The 26,922-nt window shown below is 33.7% G+C and overlaps 1 protein-coding gene across 1 annotated transcript in view; it reads right to left on the bottom strand.

Moving 5' to 3' along the window:
• Positions 1-26,922, bottom strand: part of LOC132547212 (corticotropin-releasing factor receptor 1-like) — a 57,737-nt gene that overhangs the window by 5,672 nt on the left and 25,143 nt on the right. Inside the window, 5 exon segments of the mRNA XM_060210977.1 lie at positions 218-371; positions 1,443-1,563; positions 3,941-4,041; positions 4,367-4,476; positions 17,741-17,857. Of these exon segments, the coding sequence (XP_060066960.1) occupies positions 218-371; positions 1,443-1,563; positions 3,941-4,041; positions 4,367-4,476; positions 17,741-17,857 (603 nt within the window).

The following is a 26,922-nucleotide window of genomic DNA, read 5'->3' as shown; positions in this document are numbered from 1 at the left end:
TTTAATAGTTCAAGTTTTCGTATTCTCATTAAAACCTCGGGAAAATCAGTAACAAAAGTCATGTTAATGGACTTATTTTATCTATGAAATTTACTTTCAATGTTTTTTATTTTTCCGATTTTGCGTCATCCTCGAAAATCGCAAAGACAGATTACAACAAAAAGAACAAATAGTACATCAAAATTAATATGCAATAATTTGACATGAGAGTACCTACCCCAGCCAATCACCATAAAGTACCAAAGTTTGATTTTGTCCGCAGAGTACGTCCAGACAATAATGATATGTAGATACATGCCTTCCACTAACATCCAGAAGAAATTTGTCATCTGTACGTAGTTAAAGATGGATGTTTCTAGCTTACACGCCCACTGTGAATACAAAAGATGAAATAAGCTGAAGACTCTTTTAAAATGGAGTCGTCTACAACATTCCGTCGTTTGTTAAACAAGTCCTTTGCAAAAGGAATAATATTCTACACGTTGTGTTGGTTCAGAAATATAAAACAATTATCGGCAGGCGCTACGAAATTCTTAGAGCAGTCAAGCATTACAAAGTCACCGAGAAATTCTTTACTTTTGCTCCCATATTTTCCCTTCTTTTTTGTTCCATTTTCAGACCATTAGTGGTACTTATGGTAAATGTCATAACATACGAAATACCATTAGACTGTCACGACAAAAATCCCTGTTTTTCTTTCTAACAAGATTTATGTATATATGTGCCTATTAGTCATTTACGAACTATTAACATGCGAAACGGAGAGAAACTCCTTAATTGCCCCTAGTTGCTTGCGGAATACCTAAAACAAAACTGCCCATTAATTTTGGAAATGTTGAGGGTCAAAAATAAAAGCACTTGCACTGACCTTTAGAACATCATACATGCAATAATCCTAAGTCATTTAATTCCATTCCATATTCATTGAAGTAAATAAGGAAACTTAAAAGCAAAGTTGTTTCAGGGGTAATTCTCATTATTTAGCAATACTGCCAAAGCTGTTGGCTTTAATCCCAAGTTTAACATGAGGAGTGTCATTGAAGAAGCAGAAGACGCTCACTCTTCGGGAATACCTGGTAATATATTATTCTTGTATTTGTTTACGAGCCTCTACGTAAATATTTCTTAAGGAATTTGGATTGTGGTTCAGTTGACATCTTGGTATGTACATTTTCTTTGTTGATTTCATAACACACTCTTTATTATGAAATGAACGTTACATTTTGAAATAACAATTTTTTGTATGTTAAGTTTTCTGAAAGTATAAGCTAAACAAAAACACTTACCGTTGCGACAAGACTAACACAAATTGGATTTAACGAAAATGTGTTTTTAAAGCAATTATCAACTATGGTAATTTTCTATATAGTCTTTCGTTTGATTGTATTTTAGAATATATTTTTTCAACTAAACAAGTAGGATTTGTTTCTCGTGTAAATTACCTTGTGTTCACTGAAGACAATTGGTATAAGGGTGTGCTGCATCAGAATCCATAGTAAGTTCCGCAAGAGAAACGTAATGATTAATTGACAATGTATCTTGTTCCGTAGGCAGCGCAGACTCCTGAAATGAAAGTATTTGTTATTCATAAAGGTATAAAACATGTTTCCGAATGTTGAAATAAATGAAACGTGGTTTTTATTTATTGATGTTTTTTGTTTAGTTTTTGTTTGATTGTTTTCATTATTTTTCTTTTTTGCTATAGTTTGTTTCTTATTATTTTCTTTCGTTTTCGTTTTGTTTTTAATAATGTGATATAAAAATAATGAGTTGTTACAATTCGTAAAAATTAAGATGCGTCCAAGCGATATTGAAACGTGGACACATTACCAAACTTACAGAATGAACGTCAGATAAGTACCAAAGGACGACGTCAGAACTAAGATTCTATGGAAAAAGTATGATACAAGAGACAGATATATGAATAATAAAACAATGTCACTTATCCCCTGTAGAATACTGTCAATGCTTTACATTTCAGACAGATTTATGCTCAACTCTTAAATGTTTTTTCATGGAAATTATTGGGAGAAGAAATGTAAACGTTTTAAAAGATGCTTTAATGAGCTATTTACAAATCATACGTTCCAGCTTTTTGTCGGTTAATCATTTTGGTTATCAGCCATGAATGATATGTGTTACAAAAATGGATAAAGATGAAATGTTTTCAAATCAACTCGAGATGAGTCCTAGAATACATATACAGCACGTTTCTTAAGGTGCGAACTTAAATAGCAAAACATGATTCACATATGGATCAATAACAAATTGAGAACACTGATGACACTCACATATCTTACTTGCAGTTAAACCAGAATCAGACAATATGAGACGATGGATGGTATTGACTTGAAATGCATTGTACAGTTTATATACGAGAGTTCCGAGTAGCTAACACGTGGAAGGCTTATTACCTGTTCATTTCCGTCTTTTGAGCATAACGTTATCGATAGATCTGACAGCGGCACACACGTTTATCCCTGTCAGCGCTGTTCTGTTTAACTAAATCTTTATAAAGATTTCTCCTACGATAACAACACTTGATTTCGCAATGGTATAAATAAATAAGAAATGAAGAATATGCCAACTAAAATGCGAAAAATATTTAACCCGCGGAAATTTAATCTGTTCAATGTAACTCATAATAGTTGGGTGACGTTTGATAAACAAGTTGTTTCCAGGGAGACAAGAAACTTTGATAAATCACGTTAATATCACGTCAACCTTGCTGTTTATTAGCAATCAATAATGCTGTCTCTACGTACACTTGACATATATACAAATTAGCGGCGGCGACACTCAATGGCAATAAAAGATATGGCGTTTATGACGAGACAGATTCTGAATGATGACATACAATCTAATTTACATTTTACTTGAGAGAAACTTGCGAAGCATTACGTTAATGAATAGACGGTGTTCAGATTGGATGACAACACTGACCAGGAAATTCCGGAACCAGACAGGTCAATAAACCGGAACGTTCTAGTGAAATGAATTCAATCATTGCCATCCTTTGCAGAAAAAAGTATTTCGAACGGAAAATGTCGTCTGCATTCAGGAAGTGAGTAGTGTTCATTTTGACATTGTAAGAGTATATTTGCACACATTTCCCTTCAATAAGGACACGAGAATAATTCATATGTTTACTGCAGAAGGGCATGATATATGCTGATATAGATTTCGTGTCGATTAACAGAACGCTTAAAACGCCATTTCCGTATTTCAATGCTTGAATTCTCGCTTATTGCTTTTTTAAAATTTTGTTTAATTTCGAACTTATTCCAAAAACAAGATCTATTCTATCTTTCGACACCTCTTTCGTAGGTATATTTTACCATGTATTTGATATTAGTCTCTTTTCCTCGTGTGAAACGGCGTTGTGACGGCTATATACAAATTAAAACCAAAATTACAGAGGTTACAGAAAAAATCAGTTAAATACATTTTGTTTTTAAATTGACAATACTGCAAGCGAATTCAAATAAAAATAAAAGATAAATCTTATTTCCTTGTTCATTGCCTGCTATTTACAATACTATTTCACTCGTTGCCATGCTTATTGTCTTCGCTAAAAGGCCGTAAACATATGGTGCCATAATAAAGGGGTACTGCAACCGTTAAACGAAAAACATGGAAACCATATACGTATTCATAGAAGATCTCAATAGCGATAGGATAAACCATTGCCTTGGATACTTTTTGTCATTCTAGATTTATTCAGAGAAAAAGGTTTTCTCTCTTACGTTATTGCTTCATAGGTTAACAAGAATTAATATTGGAACCTGCGGAATGTATTGTGTTACTCACGCAGTTGATTTGAAAATATAAGGCAGAAGCAGAGGGTATTTATTGTTTGAAATGAAATTTAAAAGAGTTATGATAATGTAAGAGTAAAATATGAATAAAGCTGGTATCATACTGTTTATGCTTTAATTACCTGAAGTATAAAAAGATGAAAAGGGCAATACCAAGAGCAAGCGAGGAAATTATGAAACCTAGGTTGTAGATAATTCGTTTGGCATAGTCCGAATCCTGCTCCTGTAAGAAAATGCGAAAAATTGATATTATATACTGTAAAAATGATTTATTCGCGAGTAATTTATTTTCGTCAATTTCGTAGATAATATTTATTCACTCATACTGAGAACAAGTTAACCGTTAAAGTGGGCATATAATAGTAGATTTATTGAATACATTTCCCACGAAATCGAATGCCCACAAAATAGCAATATTTCGTTGAAACACGAAACTACAACCAATCAGAAATTTTAAATTCATAGCCAATATAGATTTCATTTGAATACATATTAGTATAGAGTATTTGAAAAATTGAGATGTTGGTTTGTTGGTATGAATACCTTACCTTGGAGGTCCAATCACTGATGGGGGGATTAGACAGCGCAGCGATACAGCTGTTGTAGTTTGCCAAGGCCTCCCAAGTACCGTTCGCGTAACAAAACTTACTGGCATTTTCTATAACAGAAACATGTAACATCAGACAAACTATATATTTAAGACCATGAACACGTTATCTTTTGTCTTAGTAAATTGGCAACTATACACGAAACCATATAATTTCATTTGCAGTTTTTATCGAAATTTGTCCCAGAATAAAATGACATATAATTTAAAAAATAAATGATTTTAGGAAACTGAAATAACTACCGTTCCCAAACCTGATGATACTAGAATGCAACATTGCAATGTTTTCTGGTAAGCGTCTATAATCATGATCTTCTATGATATACATAACAAAATGGCTGTGATAAAACATTGTCACAACAAAGCGAGGATTTTACACAAATCATCGACAAAATATTGCCTCTGGTAAGTGTTTTATATAACATTTAATCTAATTACTTTAGAGATATATATACACCAATTGACAGTGATGCCGCGATTACTGTTCATCTTTGCTAAATATGTTAAATGTTGTCTGTTGGATAAGTTTCAGGTTAAAATTATCAATGCAAATATGTTACGCATTGAATTTATATTGTATATTTATCAGGGATACAAGAAAGCAGCAAATGCGAATCCTATCAAAAATAAGAATAAAAAAAGTTTTTGATAAAAGATACCAGTCAGGTTAACGCTCAAAGTTCTGACTATGACATGTTTAAACATGCTGTTCATTAATGATACAATGATGTATTAAGGTAAATAAACAGCTGTAAATTTATAGCGAAGGCGTGGCACATTTCGCCTTTAGTCCCAGGTTACTGTGTAAATACATCACGCATCGTTAGTTTGCCTGATATTAGATAAGGAATATAACAAATGTAGGATACCTACATTATCTCCCTTTGGCCTTAATTAAAACAAGATTGTCAGTGATATTAAAAGACACTATCTGAGTCAGTTTTCTTCACCTATTGCCCCATGATCTATCAGAGTCATAATGCTATTCTTGTTGTAAGTTTGGCCTTCCTCACTGAACATTGTACGAAATACACTTAAGTGAATAGCACATTTCAATATAAGTTTAGACGTAGGTAGCATAGAGCCAAACGATGAATAAAAATGCATCATACAGCTTTTTCATCTGTCTAGGATTCGTCAGTGATGCTAAGGGCCTAAATGTTGAATCCAAGGAGACGAATGCGGAAAAAATAAAAGTGGTCAAAAGAGAAGTTCAATAAATTTCCTAATTTTCATTAGAAAGAAACCCGTAGCATCCTATTCAAAGTAACAACGCCGATGTAACCATACATCTTAAAACTAGACCTGAGGATGCGAATGGGCTTATTAAATGATTGCATTCCAGCTGTAGAAATTTTGAATGATGGATATCATTCAAGGGAAAAAGTGGCCGAGTTCGGTCATCGATGTAGAAGTTAAGAAAATTACAATGCTTTGTGAAGTTAATGTAGTTCACTGAACTTACAACACAAACTAACAAAAACCACGAGGTTTGAAAACAGTAAGTACGTACAGAAAGCTTGCTATCATTTTAATAATAAAAAAATAATTCAACTTATATGCCCATTAATGAACGCGACAAAGTGTCACTAACAGGACATTAAGACTCGCAGACCCCTACTTAGCACTAAATTATCAAAGATCCACTGATGAAAATACGACATAGACAAATAATTGAAGCCTTACACAAACAATCAGTGTCGGAGAAAGTTATCGGATCACGGTAAGATGGATGAGAGCTAAAGACTATGATTCCGGTCAGACAAAAATCTTTGATCCCGGTCATCAAGTAAGCTTAGTGTCATGCTTGTCTGGTCATCGAATTAGTACAGACGACAAATAATAATCCAATTCTATCGAACACTGCACACTAAGGTCAAACACAAAGAAAATCAGTAAACTAGCATTAACATCACCGAAAGCCAAAGTCCCCAATAGAGTACTCAAACCATATAATGTTTTCCCAAAGAGGAACAAATTTGCTCTGAATTCATGCATCATGCTCTTGCACTTTTCACTTTATTTTTGTAAAAATCTTCAGTTAGTAAATCTATACAGCAAAATCACATCTTTTTATTGTGCTCAATTTTCGTGGTTTCGCTAGAAACTTCTTTTTCATGGACATTTTCAAAAGTTTGTAAAGAATATTTTTTGTGGTAATCGCCCCTTTTTACATATGCATAATATAAACATAATCTTTCTCGCTCTCTGGGGAGCAAAGATTGTATAATATTCGGATGGCTGTAAAAGCATGTACACATTTCCAGTACTGCCTAAACAGGTACTTATCTACCGCACAGTAATGTATCCTGGTGTTCGTGCAGGGGGTTGAACTAGGGAATCTTACATCACAAGGCCAACCTCTACACTAACCCTAACCTTCTTTTAATTCTGTCATTGCAAGGCTGTATACGTAAGCTTCATATTTCTATGTTTAACTTACTTTCTGTGTTAGATTGATGACATTCGGTCCTTTAGTCACGACAAATCATTTGATGAAAAATTAACATTGAATCCAATTTATTCAATAATATATGAGTTAAATGAAAAGGATAACATTTAAAGTTTCTAAATACTCGTTCATTTTGGAAAAAGGAACGACATCATATCGTCCTTATGTGCTTCTTTCCCGAAAGGGATGAATGAACGACAACATCTACGTAAGAGATCGAGAATGATTACCGTTAATTCATTGCCTTGTAATTGGGCAAGCAATACCGTCCAGATATGAAAAGAATAATTCCTTTTGCCCTTTTCACCTCTGAAAGACTGCGTTCATTGCCCTTTCGAATTTGCCCTTTCATCAAAGTATTTCACTTTCCCCAATTTTAATAATTTTGCCCTCAGAGGACGGCATTTAATATTCTGCTTTTTGGCTCTTCCAATCTTCGTTCCTTTGTGTCCTAGATGAGATACGCAAATCAATCAGAAACGATACCAGGGAATCCAATACATCTTTAAACATAATGTAAAAATTGTTCGTAGATTCATTATAGTTAGAAGTTTGTAATTATATAAACATACACATATGCGATTATGTGAGTCTATAATTACAGCTGTGGGATCGCACAACATTACAGGACGTGATATATGCACGATGTGTGCATGATATGGATACTGAACGAAATTGGCCATCCACAATTGTGTGCACAGTGTGCAGTTCTATCGCTAAGATGTGCAATTATATGATAGTTCATATGAATTAAGGAATGGCTTATGAAGAAGTGTAGGATACGGTTTATTTATTGCCTAAGCATATAACACGTGTGTTAAACACGTTAGAAAAAAGGGTGTTTTGTGTTCAATGCGCCACACGCGACCAGTCTTAATGTACATGTACCAATCATGCATGTATATACATCATACATGTAAACATTAAATGGATTTTTTGTTTGTTTGGACATTATGATTTATCTTCATGTTGTGTTTGTTATACACGAGATCTAGCCGGTACGGTTCTATCACGTTCATACCCATATCAAGGTATGTTTGTTTCCCAAGGTAGACCACTCGCCACTTTCTGAGGTGTGAAATTATCACTTTATCAGACGATGTGCACACAATATATGTACGATATGTGTACAATGTACTTGGATTGACCAAAAACATTTATAACGTCATTCCAACGACACTCCAGTGTTAATCATACATCTATTAGACAAAAACGTTCTCAATTTTTCTAACTAAATCACAACACATTATATATATTTAAACAGTAAATATTCGATCTTATCGAAACCATCCACATAATCTTTTTAATAAAAAAAAATCTAAAAAGTGTCACATTGTGATAGTATTTTGACAAACTTCAAATAGACATGTGTTTGCGTATATTGCCTTTTTTGAAAGCCAATAACAGCTATGGTCCGTTGATTAATTAACATAAAAAGTTCCATCATATCAGACAATGTAATCATGTTATATTAGAAATAGAAATTGTAACCCATTTATAATGCACTAGCGGCACAAGAACCACATTTCCAACCTCTTCCAAAGCATAAATAAATTCAGTAGAATCTGCGTCACTGGCTTGTGTCTAGAGGGAGTCATGTTTGAATTGATGGTGGTGATGAATCATTATTTAAAAGCACCATATCAGTGAAAATAACAAATATACGACAAATATAACACGCGTATAGGACACAAATTTCCATCTTTATGAATTTGATGTCAGATAATTACGATCATCTTTCGTAAAGAATTGTGCTCAATCACCAGAAAATGTCAATTACGCTCTCACAAAAACTAATGTATCCGTCCAACAGATATAGTGACATTAATCTGAGATTTTATACTGCCACCTTTCTGTTATGTTTATGTTAATATTAAAAACATATAACTTCTGCGAACTGGTTGCAATTCTTTATTAGAGAATTTTCAACAATGTTTTTCGAATACGATAATCCTGACATGGCATTCCATTAACCTAATTAAAAAAATAGGGTGAACACAATGCGTAATGTTTCGTGAGCATTAAAAAGTGTAATGGACAACAATGACTTCATGACGAAAATTCAAATAATTAATGTACATGTGAATTAAAATTATGTAATAATAAAGTATACTTCCTATCTCTTTGCCAATGATGCGGGAACACTTAATGCAAAAGGTAACTAGTTTTCACAATAGAATTAAGTCATATGTCGAGGAATCGGGAAAATACTTACGTTTTGTCAAATGCTCTGCTATTTAAAAAAGATCACAATTTTTGTGCAAGAAGTCGTTAACTAACGGACGAACTCGTTAAACAACAAATTCTTTAAACAAAGTTTCAAATGCAGGTTGATGAAAATTATGGCAAAGTTTTATGGTCGACATTGTGATCTCATTGAGAAATTATCTTTTCCTTTGTGAGATATGAAGCTTGAGGTGATTGATGTCCCTTATTTTACTTCAAGGTTCCGTTGTATACTTTGTTCTCATTTGAGAACATGACATTACTTACTTGACCATTGTTTAAATTGCGGGTGCCATCTATGAATCAAAAGACGATTACTCTTCCGAGCACTTGGTCTTATTCTCCACGTTCTTTTTAAGAAGTCTCGGTGTTAATCTTTCTTTTGTTCATACTTTGCCCTACGTTTACGGAACCTGAGTTTGGATAATTGTTATGTTGATATGTTGGTATTCTCTTGATCTTCTCTAATGTCGAACCCCGTAACGGCTAAAGAGTGAGTTCTTGACATGGGCACTGAACTGAAGATACTAGTTCTGTTTCATAATTTGTACAAGCGGGGATGTATGATGGTTTCCAATTTCTGAATACATTCTGTTACTCGAGTGAAATTTCTACGACAGTTAACTGGAAACCATTTAACCAGTAAATGTTCTATTCATTACATTCTGAAAAAAAGACAAAGATTTGAAGAAAAACTTGAAATAAAAGAAAGAAAAGTCAAGTAGATTGACTTTACTTTCAACAACAAGACAGTGTTATTTTAATGGACAGCTTAACATTTATTCTGTTATTTTGAGGTGTTATCTGGTAAAAATCGCTTACAAATCTGTTTATATACATAATTAGAGAAGACTAGAAATGTACACAGGAATTATTTGATGGAAGGCCAACTCATTCAATTTACATTTTCAATTGCGTCCGATCAGGAATATTGAGGAATCTCAAAGTAGCAATTAGAAACGACCGCTCTGCTTGGTCGACACTATGTATGTTTTTTGTCATCACTAAAAAAGTTGTATAGTCACTATGTCTTGTTCTGATTTGAGAACTTACTTTGAGTGACCTAGATTTACATGGCCGATGTCGTCGATGAAGCAGAGGACTCCCATTCTTCCGGAACACCTGGTTTTCCCTAGTTTTTGAATTTGGATTATGTTTTATTCGTCTGTTAGTATTTCTGTGCTGGTTTTGTTCTACGCCACATGATCTCTATCTTAAATTTCAATTTGAAGTGTACATTTGGCTTTAAATGGAACTAGCTATTCCGGGGAAAAATCGTAATGACATCATTACAACAACCACACAAATTATTTTCTACTTACTATCTTAACTAGACAGAAAGAAATTATAGTAGTATCATGGAAATGCTCATTGAGTAATGTTAAGTGGATATTAATAAAGAAAAACGTTTTTCTGCTGTCTTAAACCAGTCTTTAAATCTATTTTCAACATGTTGTATTCTGAATTTAGCAGGACTTGAACACGCAATTTGACAAAGAGGGTACTCCAGGAAATTTATTTGGATATCAATTTGTCGTTTTCCCAGCGTTAAAATGGTACACAGAATAAGTCAGCATACGTACGGCTTACCTTTCACTCTGTTGTGTAAATCATCGGGTCGCATGTACCGACCGTTCGATAGATTCGCTGTGTCGTGGATTTAATGACACCAATTGGTACTGTTTAAGAATTACGGGCCATGTATGCGGTTTCAATTGCGAATGTGAGGGTTGTTAAAGTGTTGTAAATATGTCCAGACAACATCTATCGAACCCGTACAAACCCTTCTGTGAATTTTTTCGCAATTTAAAAGGAATGATATTATTAGCTTACAGAATCTAACTTGAAAAATGCTCATTTGGATATAAGTGCTGCACAATGTTTTTATCAATAAAACAATTTGCATCATGTACATTTCTTTTAATTGATCTACAGACACTCATCTACGTATCTAGTTAATTAGCTAACCGCATTAGGTATTGTAAGTATAGAGATTATTAATGTGGCAGAATTTGGAAGATTTATAAACTACAAACCAAATTTGACAATGATTTTTCAAGTATTTTGTATTTATTTGAATATCACTGAGATAAAGCATACTTCAAAATATTGAATTTACTAACACTTTGAATTATAGTTTTCGCCGGATAATGGATAACACTGATTTTCGTTTTATCTAAATAGAGGCAGGCGTAAATCTGGGTTTTTCTGGAACGCTAACTTTATCCAATTACTTTCATGATATTGCAAGAATACGATTTCAATGTATACTTCCCTTGAGATAATAAATAGTGTAGGAGATTCCTATCATTTAGAATATCACATACATTCACATAAGTTTCTTTGGAAAGACATCATAATTTGGTACAATTGTAGTTTACTGCAGATGACTCTGGTTAACAGCCGGATTTAGAGTACACTAGGCGGTTTCATACTTAAATGCCACACTATATTTCGAAGTAAAACACATTTTCAATCTAGTATGAATAACATGTTTTGAAAACTTCTAAGGCATATGGAGACTAAATCAAAACAAACGAGATCTCTTCGACACAAAAAACACTTGGATGTATTCAGGGTATGAATTATATTTGATAGTAGTTGAACGTTTACAAGGCGTACAGCGGAACCACAGATACACTAAAGAATCAAGGAATCCTAAGTATCGTTTAGTTTATTGTTACTCTACATTAACAGCCACGGACGTGCCAGATTTTGGTGCTGGAGGAAAGCCAGAGTTCCTGGAGAGAGACCACCAACCTGCGGTAAGTATCTGGCTTAGTAGGTCTCGAACCCGCGATCCAGAGGTGAAGGCGAGGTGATAAATATGGTCAGATACCGGCATAACATGTATCTTTTTCTAAATCTGAATTTCAGATTGCTTTGTATATGTTTTTTTTATATACATCAATGACATTGTTTGGTCTGTTTTAAAGGAAATCATTTTCTTGAAGTGACCATTATTTACATCACACACTTTTTTTTCAAGAACACATGGTCTTATTATCCGTGTACTTTAATTAGGTTGTCCCGGTAAGTCATCTGTTTGTTCACACTTTATCATCTTTGCCTCTATGTTGAGGTTGAAACAAGATTCTATGAGAAAGTTAGTATTTTATTGGTTTTTTTTATATTCCATTTCCATGTGCGGTTTGAAGTCAGAAGTGTTTTATACTTGAAAGTTTGTCATGTATGTCTTATTCGCATTTGACATGACTTTACTTACATGCTTTCTCTTTTGAAACACCTGGTCTATTTCATTAAATCTTATTTACATAACCTGTCTTCAGTTTATTAATTTTGATGAACGATTTTTGTGAACACTTTTGGTTTTATTGTCAATTAATGTGATTCATGAAAGAGAATCACAATGCCAGCAAATTATATATATATATATATATCTAACGAACCTAGTAATCAGAAAATAATACCTGTTACTGTTTATGATATATCTTTACGACTAACAATTAAATCATTTTTGCTTAGTTATCAGAGTCGTGAAACTAACCAATAAAGATAGATTATCCACCTCTAAGATTTCATTTGAAGATCTCGTACAACAAACTCACTATCATTTTGATTAAGAATACGACAATCAGGGGACACTATATCGCCTACGCATTATGCTACTTTTCATGTAAGCGTGGTCTTTATATACTAACAAGACATATAATTTTGAAATGTTAATAAATTATGATATTGATATGGATGTATCATGTATAGCTTGACATGTTGTTGATACTATACCGAATGGGGGATGTGGCTTGGAAGAGGTTGAGTTGGGGCGTGTTTTAGTTTTTTTTTCTCTCAGTCTCTCTATCAATCTATCCATGGTCTGTTTCAAGCTGTCACCTAACTTCATAGACTTATTAAGCATAAAGATATCAAAATTCGAGTTTCAGATTATTTGGGTCAAGGTCAGTGATGGTACATTGGATAGTGTTATAGCTTGAGAGGGATGGGCGGTATTGGTATGTTTTGTTCGTCTATGTCGATCGATTTCTGAGATAAAATCACCGCTGTCTAGTTTCTTATGTGTACAAATTTATTGTAATCTCGACATAATTTGTGTCATCATAGATCAGATGTATAGTTTTATATTTTACAACTGTATTCAAACCGAATTAATTGAAATTCCGTCATAATTTGTGCTGAAGATACAAAAGTAAGTAGTCAAGTGATTACGTGGGGTGTGTCTCTATGTTGCTATCTACGTTGAGCGCAAAGCAACACTTGGGCATTCCTATGCCGTGTCTCAACTTTATGAATGATAATATAAGTGAAAAAAATCACTTTATTTCTTAATTATTGTTATCTTTACGGCTTACTTTGCAAGTGGCATCTGCAGGATCTGAAGGTAGTATTAAAACCAGTAAAATACCTATTGTCTACTATGCAGTTAATCATCTGCGGTAATGATCGTTGTTTTTAAACAAGTGCTATATTTCTGTCTTTTTCACTTTTTGGCACTTAGCTTCAAATAAGGATCCCAGATGGACGCAATAGCCGTATGATGCAGTTTACCTCATGGTTTGACTATGTTGTATTGAGTTTTCAGTTCATGTGCTATTTTGTTTGTGTCTTTTGTACAATTTTAAAGATTGCAGATGGTAGACACTGCACGTGGACTTTTTGCCCTTAAGGTTTGCCGTAACCTGCATGCCATGCTATATTTCATTCGAATTGCGGCACGGGTTTGTATATAGACATGCACCTGACTTTGACCTAAAATTATAAGATACATGGAAATTACAAAGTTATTGAATTATCGGGCTAGTGCACATCACCATTTCGATTTTGACAATTTTTCAAACGATAACATTGTATTTTCCTCAGTTGTCTGATGCAGTTAAATGCATTGTTTGGCTCTGCTGTATCTAATTCTATATCTATGTTTAAAGTGCTATTCACTCGTGTACAATCTTTAATATTCTTTCTTTACAGTTGAGTTAAATGATGTCCCAGAAATGGTGGGTTTTCTTTGTTTTGTGTTTCATTTTGTATAATCTATGTCGGTGACCATATGCATTGACATAATTGATTATGTGCCATCAACAGTTTCTCAAATGTATTTCGCACATGTTATTAACACTCCTGGCTCAGAAATCGGTCACCAGCGTGTCAAAGTACAATGCACGTGTTCTTGACATCTTATATCATACGAATGAGAAACACTCCTAATTGTCAGGATCAAAATACGGATACGTGTACTTTTAATCTCTCTTATTGAAATCATAACTGTCAAGCAAAGAACATAATTTTAACATTTCGATTATACAATCACTCTGTAATATGTTTTTGTACAAAAGAAACACAATTGATATGCACGTTTTAATACACATTTATAGCTAAACACAGTCGATCCAAATGATTAAGTAATATGTATCATACAGCTGTTTCCTATTTCTAGCACTGGTCACAGATGCTTAGGACCTATTTTTGTCAACCCAATGTTTTGTTTAAATTGTATATCTATTTCTAAGTATGGTTACTTTAAAATCATTAATATTGGTGGGGATGTATTTTCGTTAATCATGTGGATATTGTCAGGAAAGAAATTTATACGTCGACGAAATGAAAAACAATTGAAATTAAGTTATTTTAATACCAGAGGACTACATGATTGTTATTTTCAGTAGTTATTAACTAACATGTACTACTGACACTGATTCTATATAACCGTAACAAACATGTTGTTGATTATCATATTATAGCCGCAAAGGAAATATGAATCCACTGGAAAAAAATAAGAAAAATGTAACAAGGATAAAATGTAGGTTAGAGCTAAGACGTACATCTTGGTGGTAAATATTTCAAAATAATGTTATTTACAGTAAGGTGATAATACAAATCAACTAAAAATAGTTCATTAACGAGTTTCTTGCATTCAGTAAGTTAAAGCTTTTATTAACCACCCAATACGATTTCAAATATGTGATATCTAATAGAGAGGTGCTCTCAAAAACGGAAATCACAGAATGCAACTTGGTACTTGTTGGGGCGATGACATAAGTTATTCAGAACAATGTTTAAAGTGCTCTCCGGATGCGCTTATGCAGAGAGCATTTCTCCTCCTTTAGAATTTGCACTGCAAATTCGAAATTGAGCCAACTGATGTCGTGAGAGAAACAGAATATTTTAATATGAATTTTTTATTTTGTTTTTATATTTCCCTTTCCGCAATTTTATACATGTGTAATTCCTTAAAATAGCGAAAAATAACATTTCTAACAAATAACAACCTTGACAGTTTACTATCTACCTGTCAGTTTTTCCAAACATTTGTTATATTTTATAGATGATCCCTGCCATCCTGTAAAATTCAGCACAGCATAATACTGTTTATATTGACAAGACAGTCTAGATGTCAGACGGAAGGTCAACGGATGTCGATAACTACTTGCTGCTACTGAGCAGAACCCGGAAGAAATTACAACATGCAGACAACGATAAATAGTGCAATTATAGTTTCTTTATTAACGGCTTTGTCCTAACAGTGGCTACAGTGTACTGACGCCCTCAACAATCTGCTCATGGTCTTGTAGAAGACAATCTTTATATAATGAAACCGGCTGGGAAACTTTGGCCAACAGGAGATCCCTTAAAAAGTTTCAATTCTTTTACAAAATTCATCATAAAACAGTTTCTGACTACCTTAATACTCTACTCCCTTCACTTCCTTATGGCCTCAGAAACGCTGAAAATTATATCCTACCTACCAATAGGCTTCAATTGCCTAATACTTTTTTTCCGTCTACTGTTAAGCTATGGAATCAATTACCTTTCAGTTCTCGGCATAGTGAAACACTTTCATCGTTCTATACAAAATTCGGTCAAATGTTGCAAGTTATTTTCTACTCGGTGATAGAAAAAATAAAATTTTGAACACCAAGTTAAGAAATAATGATAGTGCCCTTAAAAGTGATCTTTTTCGAGTAAATCTATCTACTAACTAATGTTGTACATGTGGCGCCCCTGTTAAAGATAACTATCTTTTTTTATCTGTGACAATTAAATTGACCAACTAATAAAGTTGTTTCGTCAACATAATAGATACATACCATTAAATTTTAATTTACTCCTGTTCGATGACACTTTCTGATCAAGAAAACCAAACCATTACAACCATAGATATATAAACTATCATCTATTTTATTATAAATATATGTGAATGATATCATTGATATCTTTACGAATGAAATGCGATATAACATCTAAGATTAATTTATTTTTTTTATAAAGGAAAAGCATTTGTATGTGTGTACCATGTACCTACTCCTTCTCTGTGCAAGCGAACAAGTGGAAACGGATATTCAAGAAAGCAACGAGTGACAAGGAGAAAGTAAGCAAAGCAGAGGAAGTCATGGACATTGACAAGTTGAGAGTTTAGGCATGTGGTCAGTGTATTACAAGTTGAGAGTTTAGGCATGTGGTCAGTGTATTACAAGTTGAGAGTTTAAGCATGTGGTCAGTGTATTACAAGTTGAGAGTTTAGGCATGTGGTCAGTGTATTACCTGTTTCGCTTGCATGGAGAAGAATGCATAATCTACATATATACAAAATATTCTAAACATATAAAGCTCGTGTTATACACTTCCCTCCTCTCTCTCTAAACTTGTTTATGATTGTTTCGTTGTTATTATATCCTACTGCCACCTTGTACATGTAATGTGTGTGTACTAATATGTTTGGAAAAGGCTTTATATAAGTTGTAAAACTTGTGCCCAATCCTATTGATTTTTATGTGCAACGAAATATGTTTAAATTAATTGATCTATACGAAACAGTGGCTACAGGGACCTGGCTCCCACTACAATCCACTCATAGTCTTGTATTAGCCCTCCTTTCATTGATCTATAAAATAGTGTCTACATTAAACTGACCCCCTCTGCAATCCACTCATGATCTCGTTCCCATTATTTCATTGATCTATACAAAATATTGGCTTCATTGTTCTGTCATTACTATGTGCTAGTGCTGTAAGATTTACAATAATTTTGGTAGAGCAATGGCTTCAAGATATGAAAGCCAAGCGGTCTTATGTCCCGAATACTAATGCTTTCAACTCAGTCATTTTGATATTCTTAATATGTCTTCAGGATTAAAATTGTTATATTTTCTTCATGTCTGTGTTTTCAATTAATATTTGACGAAAAACAACTGTTTTTCTTCCAGACTAATTTGTCTGATGCATAGAGCAATGCTTTTCTATTTTTTTTTAGATGAATGAATTATTATTAGATTATGTCAGGTAAGTAGTAAACTGTGTTAGGAAGAAACAACTAACGTCGAATCGTGCTACGCGCAAAGAAGTAGGCGTTGCTTTTTGAAGTACGCTGTTCGGGCAGACGACAGCTGCAGACAAGGAAAAAAAACGCATGCACTCTATAAGACGTTAAAAGCTATAAGTTGGCCGCTTGTTCAAAGATTATTTGGTGGAAAAGCAGCAAAACCCAGATTTTGACGTCCGACTAGGTGTTTTTACATGGATGCCAGGAAATGTGATGACTTATATATATATCAGTTAATAAATTCGTTATGTAGTTTGCAACCCCCTACAGACATTACATCAAACTACATAACTAATATTAGCTATGATTGTAATTCAATAAAAAACACTTTTCAAACAAACTTACTTGTGACATCGATATTTTTCATAATGGGACAAGCTATTATGGAGTACTGTCCACCAGGTGTTGTTGGCCAGCATGACAAACCGTCCCACGTCATATCGCAATAGACTCGACGGGCATCTATAATAGAGAAGAGAAAAAAAAAATAATTTGATATTCATACTTATATGTAAAATAACAATTTAAGTTCGAAATATATGACGAGGACATGAACAACAACTTTATAACATAATGAGTCTAGATGTTGTCCTTTAAAAAATAGGAAAAAAACTGTAATCACCATCACTTTTCTTGATTCTTAACTTCCTCTGTCTCTAATTGACAAACAATATCACTCACGTGCGGTGGTCGTCAATGCTCGTCTTAAAAATAACGAAATGTCATCAATCAGCCACCGTACTAACCGCATAGTATGTATTACCATATACACGATAGGTAAACAACATAACAAATCACAACTTAATATCCGAAATGCACTTCAACTCTGTACAAGACACCAAAACAGGATGTCTAAATGTCGAAAAGATGTGGAGGATCTGATCTGTCATGGCTTTCCATTCACATTCTATATTTGAGACGAGTTTTGATTTTTTTTTTCAGTTTCGCAAGCGAAAAACTTTTGTTTCGCCCATTTTGTGTGGATATTAGGCTTATTGTTAGTGTCTTATGCCAATTGACAGTCTTGCTGATAAGACTAACTCCAAATCATACAACATAGCTACAATTTTCTAGAAACTGTCTCCCATTTAACTCATAGCCATTGTCATATCTAACTGCACATATCAATGAAAACAACCCCAGAACTTAATTTATGCCCTTGTTCAATTAAATTATGCCAAGCTTTAGATATGTAAAACCAAAGTGCATGTCTGGATCAGTTTATGTAAGGTAGTGTCATGGTTTCAAATGACAAAGTTTACAACGTCGAAACTGCGATATGAAACATGTAAATGGAATACACATCTCTTACATGTGTAGTTATCACTTAAATCATATTTGACACAAGCTTAAGAATATCAAATCAAGTGCGACAGGTAAACAACATTGGTTGGGGAAGCAGTGACACATTTAAGACTAATAATGCCTTTAGTATTTTCTTAATGTCAACCTTACAATAATAGTCTTAATAATCATATCACATATTTAATTTTTTTCTCACACATGCTAATTGCAGGTAACATAATGCTATTGTATAGAGACAATGGAATTGAGTAGCAATCTCTGTATTTTGTGTTGACGGCTCTTGAATAATTTTATGCCTTCCTGGAATCTTCATCGAAGTTGCTTTTAAATGAATTTAAAAAAAAATAAGAGATCACAATTGCGTAATCAATCGCCCAGTTTTTCTTCAATACTAGTAATATCCAAAATATAATGCATTAATACACGTCCTAGTGAGAAATTAGCTCGTGAAGGGAGTAAAAAGTATCAACGGATCAATCATAAAGTATTTTATGACATTTTGATTGAAACAAATTAAACATTTCAGAAGTAGCATAAATCAATTTTTAGATGATTAACATTAAAATCCTAGCGATTAAACGACACCGAACGTGATTTAATGAGATACATTTGATCAGGATTCATAGATAATTTCAAGCTTCCATATGGGTTGGGGAGGTCTTCGGGGTTTCACTGTTTGTCGCGTATATGAAATGCCACAGTTGCCAAGGCAACTATTAGCATTTCAACAGTCCGAATCTCTTAAAAATTTAAATCAAGTTAGACTCTTATAAGTATACTAAATCACTTCAAGGTCCCATTTAACAAAAAAGAAAGTAAAGTCGATTACCTCTCGAAAATCAACGCTCTGAATTATTCATCATTCAAATATTTTCAAGTTCAAATTTTTCCTGCCTGATTTATAGGCACGAATGTTTATAGATGATCAATTATAATTATATTGATTATTTGACAATGATTAATTCTGCAAGGTTTAAAGCAGAAATCATTAACAGCTAACAGTTAGTTAACATAAACACATAATTACTTTGTTTTAGTTTTATTGAAATTGTCCACGCACCAAATATTGTGTTACATTATGATTTTTTGCTTGCGAGAAATTTTACATCTTCCCGCCAGGTCGTTTAAAAAGAACAACTGATTGATGTTTTGTTACAATGCATAATATTCACACGTCATTATTTCTTTCCCGTTTAATGACATTAATTCATTGTATAATCTTTTTGTTTTGGTTTTTTGAGTTTTCAATTACTGAATGTATTCGTTATAAGCGCATTGCTCTCCAATGACTTGAGTTACAATTGTTGCCTCCTTGCAATCAAATTATTCGTAATAAATTGTAATATTGGGTGAAATCAAATCTAATCAAATGCTGCAACACAATATTAGCTCACACCTACAAATAATATTCTAAGAATATTTAGTTTTGGAGTAGTCAGGAATTTGACAAATTACAATTATGATAAATTACCTCCTGTTCTCGACATTGCTTGGTATACCACTACAACTGTGCTATACATATATATTTTTGGAATGCATATTCCTCTAACCAAGACATCAAAATATCATAAATCAAATATCTCTTTTTCGATGACTTTTCAACATTTATTTCATATTTGAAAAAAAAATAAACATGCAAAACAATGATTTCTACAATTCGGGTAATTATGAAGTTAGTTCCAGATGCATTCCGCTGAATTGGAATATTAGTTTTAATTACAGACATTTTTTATTGTAATTTATAACAATCGATATGTGAGTAACCAACTATGGAAGAGAGCAAATGTCTAGGCTGAAGATGCTGTAGTTTTCTATTCTTAAGCGTCCATCTTGCCACGAGGGCAGTCTACCAATATGCATTCCCGTTGATTTCGAACCAGATTAATCAACAGGCCCATATATAGCTTAAAAACATAAAAGATGAGTGATTCAGCTACACAATGAAAGCCTCAAAGGAGTACATGTATACACATAGTATCGCATGATATTAGATGTTTTTATCATAATAGCAGTGCCAAGTCACATAAACGCGATCGTAAAAATACTTTTTTGTTCTGTAATGTTGCAGTTTATATTTGTTGTCAAAAGTATTGATAAGGAGAGGTATAAATATACATCTATTTCTAAATATTCATATCAGTAAATAAAGAATCGTTGTAATTCAGTTCCAGTCGTATAAAGCGCGTGATAATGGTAAATATCCCGACATCTTGAAAGCGCTGGTTCTAGAATGTGCGATGACGTCAGAAGCGCTGTAATATAAAAGGTGAATGTTTGACTTGGACGCCGCGTAAAAAACAGCGTGTTTGGAACTTTAAATTATTGTATTATCGCTTTGCAACCCCTTTGCGAAAACAAAGCCTTCCAATACAATTATAAGTTTTGCTTCATCGATATAAAGATTTCATTTGATACTTCAGCTGGATTTAAACATTTTCTCTCTATTAGTATTTTAGATGGACCTTTTTTTCTGAATGTACCCGTACATTCAGTTAAATATTTATGTTTCATTAAAACAGATCAGACGTGACAATTGTAATGGTGCTCTTAAGTTTTAAGTAAATATGCAAATACTAATTCATGAATTTGACATTATCCTTTTAGAAGATAACGTCTCTTAATTTACATTTGACATTTGTTTTATTCTTTCAGTCACCTACTACGTTTCCAACAATTCAGCCACGGACATCACTGAGCAGCCCCAGAAGGACGAACAGCTGTGTGGTGTAGTTTAAGACATTATTTATACTGTATCTCATTCCATATATGCATCGAAAAGTGATATTCACGTGCGTGTCGTTGTACAATCTTTGAACAAAGTGATATCTTATAACTGATCTCTTTGATAACGTATGCTCTCTCAACAACCTTTATATACGTTAGGATAGCGAAGGTTTACTTTAATACATTGTTTTAAACGTTTATAAGTGCGGGCACGCCTGATTAAACATTACGTGAGAGACCATTAACTCTGTCATTTTGTCTTCTATATCCTGCGTTAATTCTCTCCGATACTTAATTGAGAGATATCTAAAGTCACAGATTAAAATGTGTCAGTTTGTCACTATTAGCTCTTTTAAGTAATTGGGTTTATATTGATATCTTTCATTTCAAAGCAAACATAAATAAGCTTACGTTACACACAAAATATAGTTGAAAAGCAACAAATATAACTGCAGCAATCGGCAATATCAACGCTTGGATGTTGAGATAATTGCCTTCTTCATAATTTCACAATTGGGTGAGAAAATCGCTCATTACATTAACCTAGTATGGATGGCCCGATAAAAAGTAATGCCCTGAGTTTAACGTAAAGCAGTCAATTCCATGATATTGAAGTGTTCTAAAACCAGAGCGTCGAATGGATCACAGAAACGCAATCAGAGAAATCCGTCGAAATTTGTCTAACCGGCGCTGAATTATAACCATAGTAATAGATTGTTTTTCCTCTATAAACATAATGCCATTGTTAATCAGAGCGTGATTGAACCTCTTATCTTTTCCATGTCAAATGATTTGTGTTCATTTCGTTCGATAATTTTAGCTAGATCTTGTGCACTTTTTTAAACTGATGTAACAATTTTGCTGCTATAAAGGACATTACCGTGAGAACTCTTGGTAGGTACAATTTTGCTGCTGTAAAGGACATTGCAGTGCGACCTCTTGATAGGTACAGTTTTGTTGCTGTAAAGGACATTACAGCGAGACCTCTTGGTAGGTACAGTTTTGCTGCTGTAAAGGACATTACAGCGAGACCTCTTGGTAGGTACAATTTTGCTGATGTAAAGGACATTACAGTGAGACCTCTTGGTAGGTACAGTTTTGCTGCTGTAAAGGACATTACAGTGAGACCTCTTGGTAGATACAATATTGCTGATGTAAAGGACATTACCGCGAGACCTCTTGGTAGGTATAATTTTGCGGATATAAAGGACATAATAGTGAGACCTCTTGGTATGTACAATTTTGCTGCTGTAAAGGACATTGCAGTGAGATATCTTGGTAGGTACAATTTTTGTTGCTGTAAACGTTTCCAATAAAAGTGAGACCTCTTGGTAGGTACAGTTTTGCTGATAAAGGGCATTACAGTGAGACCTCTTGAAAGGTACAGTTTTGCTGATAAAGGACATTACCGTGAGATATCTATGAATTATTCAATATTTTGCGTGTTTACGTCATGCCGTATGCTATGAAATACATATGCTGCAAAATGAATCCTGCGATTGATATTGGGGAGTGGATTATCTTCCAAAATGTTTTTTCACAAACATGAAAGCTTCGGTCTGCACAATAGTTGTCAATGGCGGTCTTAAATTCTCACTGATAGACAAAATGGACTTAACACGCGTTCCTCAACGCTGACAGAACAATAGTTGCCATACAGAACATCGTATGATCAATTGATTGACTGACCATGCCAAATTAATATACAACCGATAAGACACATTAACAAACAAAGCGCATGCTAATTTCCTTCGCGTTTTCAGAACGTTAGCTTTTAACAAGTCACGGACGGATTGACAAGAAGGGTAAGGGACTCTGCGTGGACGGATTACTTAAGTGGACAGAATAGGATAATCACGTCTGTTGTTAGTCGGAAAGACCTCTTGTCATTATTGGAAAGCAGATGGGGGTTTCTTCTACGCGAAACCGTTGAGCTAGATGATATTTCTCGCGATAGAAGATGGGTAAAGAGTGAAATGAAGAGGGTGACTGGTGGGGATACATTTGATTTAACAATGTTTGTGCGACATTGTCGAGTGCGTAGGTGGATGGCCTATGTAGCAGAGTGCAACGAATGAAGTGGTGAAATGACTGTAAAACCGTTGGCGTACTCGCTACTTTTGTGAAAATCTGTGGTCATTGAAGATGTCGTCAAAGTGGAAGATCCATATATCTCGATGTTATAAGTGTAGGAAATAAATGATATAATGTTGGATTTCTCTTTCTCAAACAAGGTGAATAACAAATAAATCGCACACATTTATACACACGGCACGCATCCTCGTGTACAGTGTTCTTACATTTATCTCTGGCATTCGTTTTCAAATTGCTTGTTTTGCACTCTTTATCTATATAAATCATTTATCTAATGATGAGGCTACACACTTTTCTTTATTTAGATTTTAATATTTCTTTAGCTCAATTTGTAATTTCCCTTGGTCAACTTCTAATTTTGCAAATGTTGGCACATAGCATCACTGACGAGGTTTAGAAGGATGGAAGAGCTGTATGATGTTTCATCACTAACGAGTTTTATAAGGACGAAACAACTTTATGATATAACATCATTTTCGAGTTCAAGAAAGAAGAAACAGTTATATGATGTAGTATCACTGACGAGTCCTAGAAAGATGAAACAGCGGTACGATACAGCATCGCTGAAGAGTTTAAGAAGGACGAAACAGGTGTATGATGTAGCATCATTGACAATGTTAAGAAAGACGAAACAGCTGTATTATGTAGCATCATTGACAAGGTTTAGAAGGACGAAACAGCTGTATGATGTAGAATCCTTAACGAGATTTAGAAAGACGAAACAGCCGTGTGATGTAGTATCACTGAAGAGTTTAAGAAGGATAGAATAGCTGTTTGATGTAGTATCACTGACGAGTTTAAGAAGGAAAGAATAACTGTATTATGCAGTTTGATTAATTATTTTGGTTTACGGCATCCCTTAAAAAATTTGTGTTGAAAAGTATACACATGCACTTTTCACTTGTGTGTCTTGTGTGTACAAATATTGAAAGAGTATTTAGTTTATTTCAGACACAAATATGACATAACATTTTCGTTCTTTGCACAACAGACGCTTTTCGCAATTTCTGTAAAATAGGTTTAAATGAAAATACTATGACAGTGAAACTCTAGTAACTTGTCTTTATTGTTTTCAAAGTAATATGCCAGAATTGCTGTTGCTAAGACCTCGAAATAGATAAATAAAAGCATAAATGATTTAATAGATAAATGGAATTAATAAATTAATAGGAATAAATATGTAGTAAGTTATTAAGAAAAAATCATTGGTGTTTAAGGTCTTATGCATTTTCCGATGATTTCAAATATCTACAACATACATTCGGTAAAATCGAAAATGTTGTGTCGCTTCAAAAAGTAAACTAGGAACAGGAATAAATACAAATATAGAATAAGATAACTTGGAGCCAAATAATGAATGAAACTGCATTATACTGCTGTTTCGTCCTTCTATGACGCGTCAGTTATGCTACGTCATACACATGTTTTATCTGTCTAAAACTTATCAGTGTTGTTACATCACATATTTATTTCGTCCTTCTAGGACTCATTAATGATGCTACATCATACAGCTGATTCATCTATATATGACTAGTCATTGGCGTTAAGCGACTGAAATGATAATACCCAGGAGGCGACTAAGAATGGCATGAACAGAAGGGGAGAGTCACGTGCCGAGAATTGCAATAAATTTCATAGTTTTCAAAATTATTTCAAAATAAAGAGCTTAGGGATGTTCTAATTGTCGGAATTGACCAAGCATGAACTCTATATATAATTTCAGTCAAACAATTATCAAATTGAACGAATTTAAAATTTTACGTACAATGAAATCTTACAGTAGACTTGAAAGCACTAGACAGAATATAATATGACCTTCTTTTCTTCGCATTTCAATACAAAAATATGTTCTTAGACATATCTCGTCACTGCAATCACGCGATGTAGTGTAAAACAATATGATGATCATTCCCTATTTATGCGAGATGTGTTGAGTGTGAATTTTAAGATATGAATAATTAAAATCAGTTATTACCATGTTGGGTATTCTAAAAGGATTTTTCAAACAATTCTAATTTTCAATAATCAATTAGATATCTTTCAATAATATAAGCCTCTGGATTAATCTTATCCGATGAATCATGGAGGGACAAAACAGCTATAAGATACAGTTAAGCTGATCATTTGACTCTTCTATTTCTAAATTTGTGTTGAAAGGTGAGCAATTTACTTGTTTATTATTGCTACAATTTTGTAGTTAACAGCTGTGTTTTAGGCAAAATCGAATTTCTGTTAGTTTCATATTGATTGATTTTATAGTGTATGTCAAGGTTTTCATGGGAAATATATAATTTCATTGTTATGATGCATATCATAATTGCTTAAGTGATTGTACATCAGACACGAACAAATTTCAGTTACAATAATTATACCGGATACAGTATATGGAAAATTACCGATTTTCTAATGCACCATACTACTGTGTCGCCCTACACATAACTTCACCAAGAACAACAAAAATTCTCAATGCAGAAAATGCTATTTTTTCCATTTAAAATGTGGATGTCCATCCCCTTCTCCGTCATTGCCGATATCTATAAATGTATAGCCGTACAAACAGGCTACGTTTTACGTAAACATATCAGGTGGCAAATGATAAAAATGAAAAATGCTCTATATAAGGAACAAGAATCCTTTGATCGGGAACCTGTTTACTATAAGTGTATCGTCTTTGAAGTTCGTCAGAGCAATATAGTTTCCATCATAACAGACTGGAGTTTCAGACTGGCTATAAAAGTCATCCTTTGGAATAATCCTCGAACATTTTAAAAAAATTCGATGAAAAAAATTATCCGATTTATAATGCAATTAATTGTGTTATAAACAACTATTCCAATCAGATCAAGCTCTGTCACTTTTATGATAACAGTAGTCAGTAAATCAATATTTATCTATGTCCTCCATAGCGCGCACATGCAAGTGAACATCTTTACACGACGAAATCTCCAACTTCTATTACCATAACCCCTCAAATATGATTGTTCCCAGTCACAGAAGAGGATATTGGCTGATGGAACAATCTGTGTTGAATTCCTGCTGTTTGTGATGCTCCGTGATCAGTGAACTCTACTGGGATATATATTGTATCTATAAAGACGTTTCAGAACAAATAGGTTAGGGAAAAATTTTGTCAAGATAATTACTCCTCTTAAAGAATACGTCATTCATACATTGCTGCAATATTCTGCAGTAACGAAACAACTGTTTTGTAGAACGTGTATTGATTTATCAGAAATAATTTCTGAAATACTGAGATGCTGTTGCCTTGTTCGTAATCAAGTTAGATGTGTTTAATGCTTTTTGATAAGCCTGGTGTTTTTCGTTGTTGTGAGCCTTGCTGTCGTTTTAGATCTTGGCAATATAAAAAGATTCTTTCACCTTTCCCGAAAACCTGGTCTGAATCT

Source organism: Ylistrum balloti, unplaced genomic scaffold (assembly GCF_031769215.1).
Source record: "Ylistrum balloti isolate Yb309-2 unplaced genomic scaffold, AGI_CSIRO_Ybal_v1 Utg369938, whole genome shotgun sequence".
NCBI classification, from domain to species: Eukaryota; Metazoa; Mollusca; class Bivalvia; order Pectinida; family Pectinidae; genus Ylistrum; species Ylistrum balloti.
This window is presented reverse-complemented; position numbering and strand designations above follow the sequence as displayed.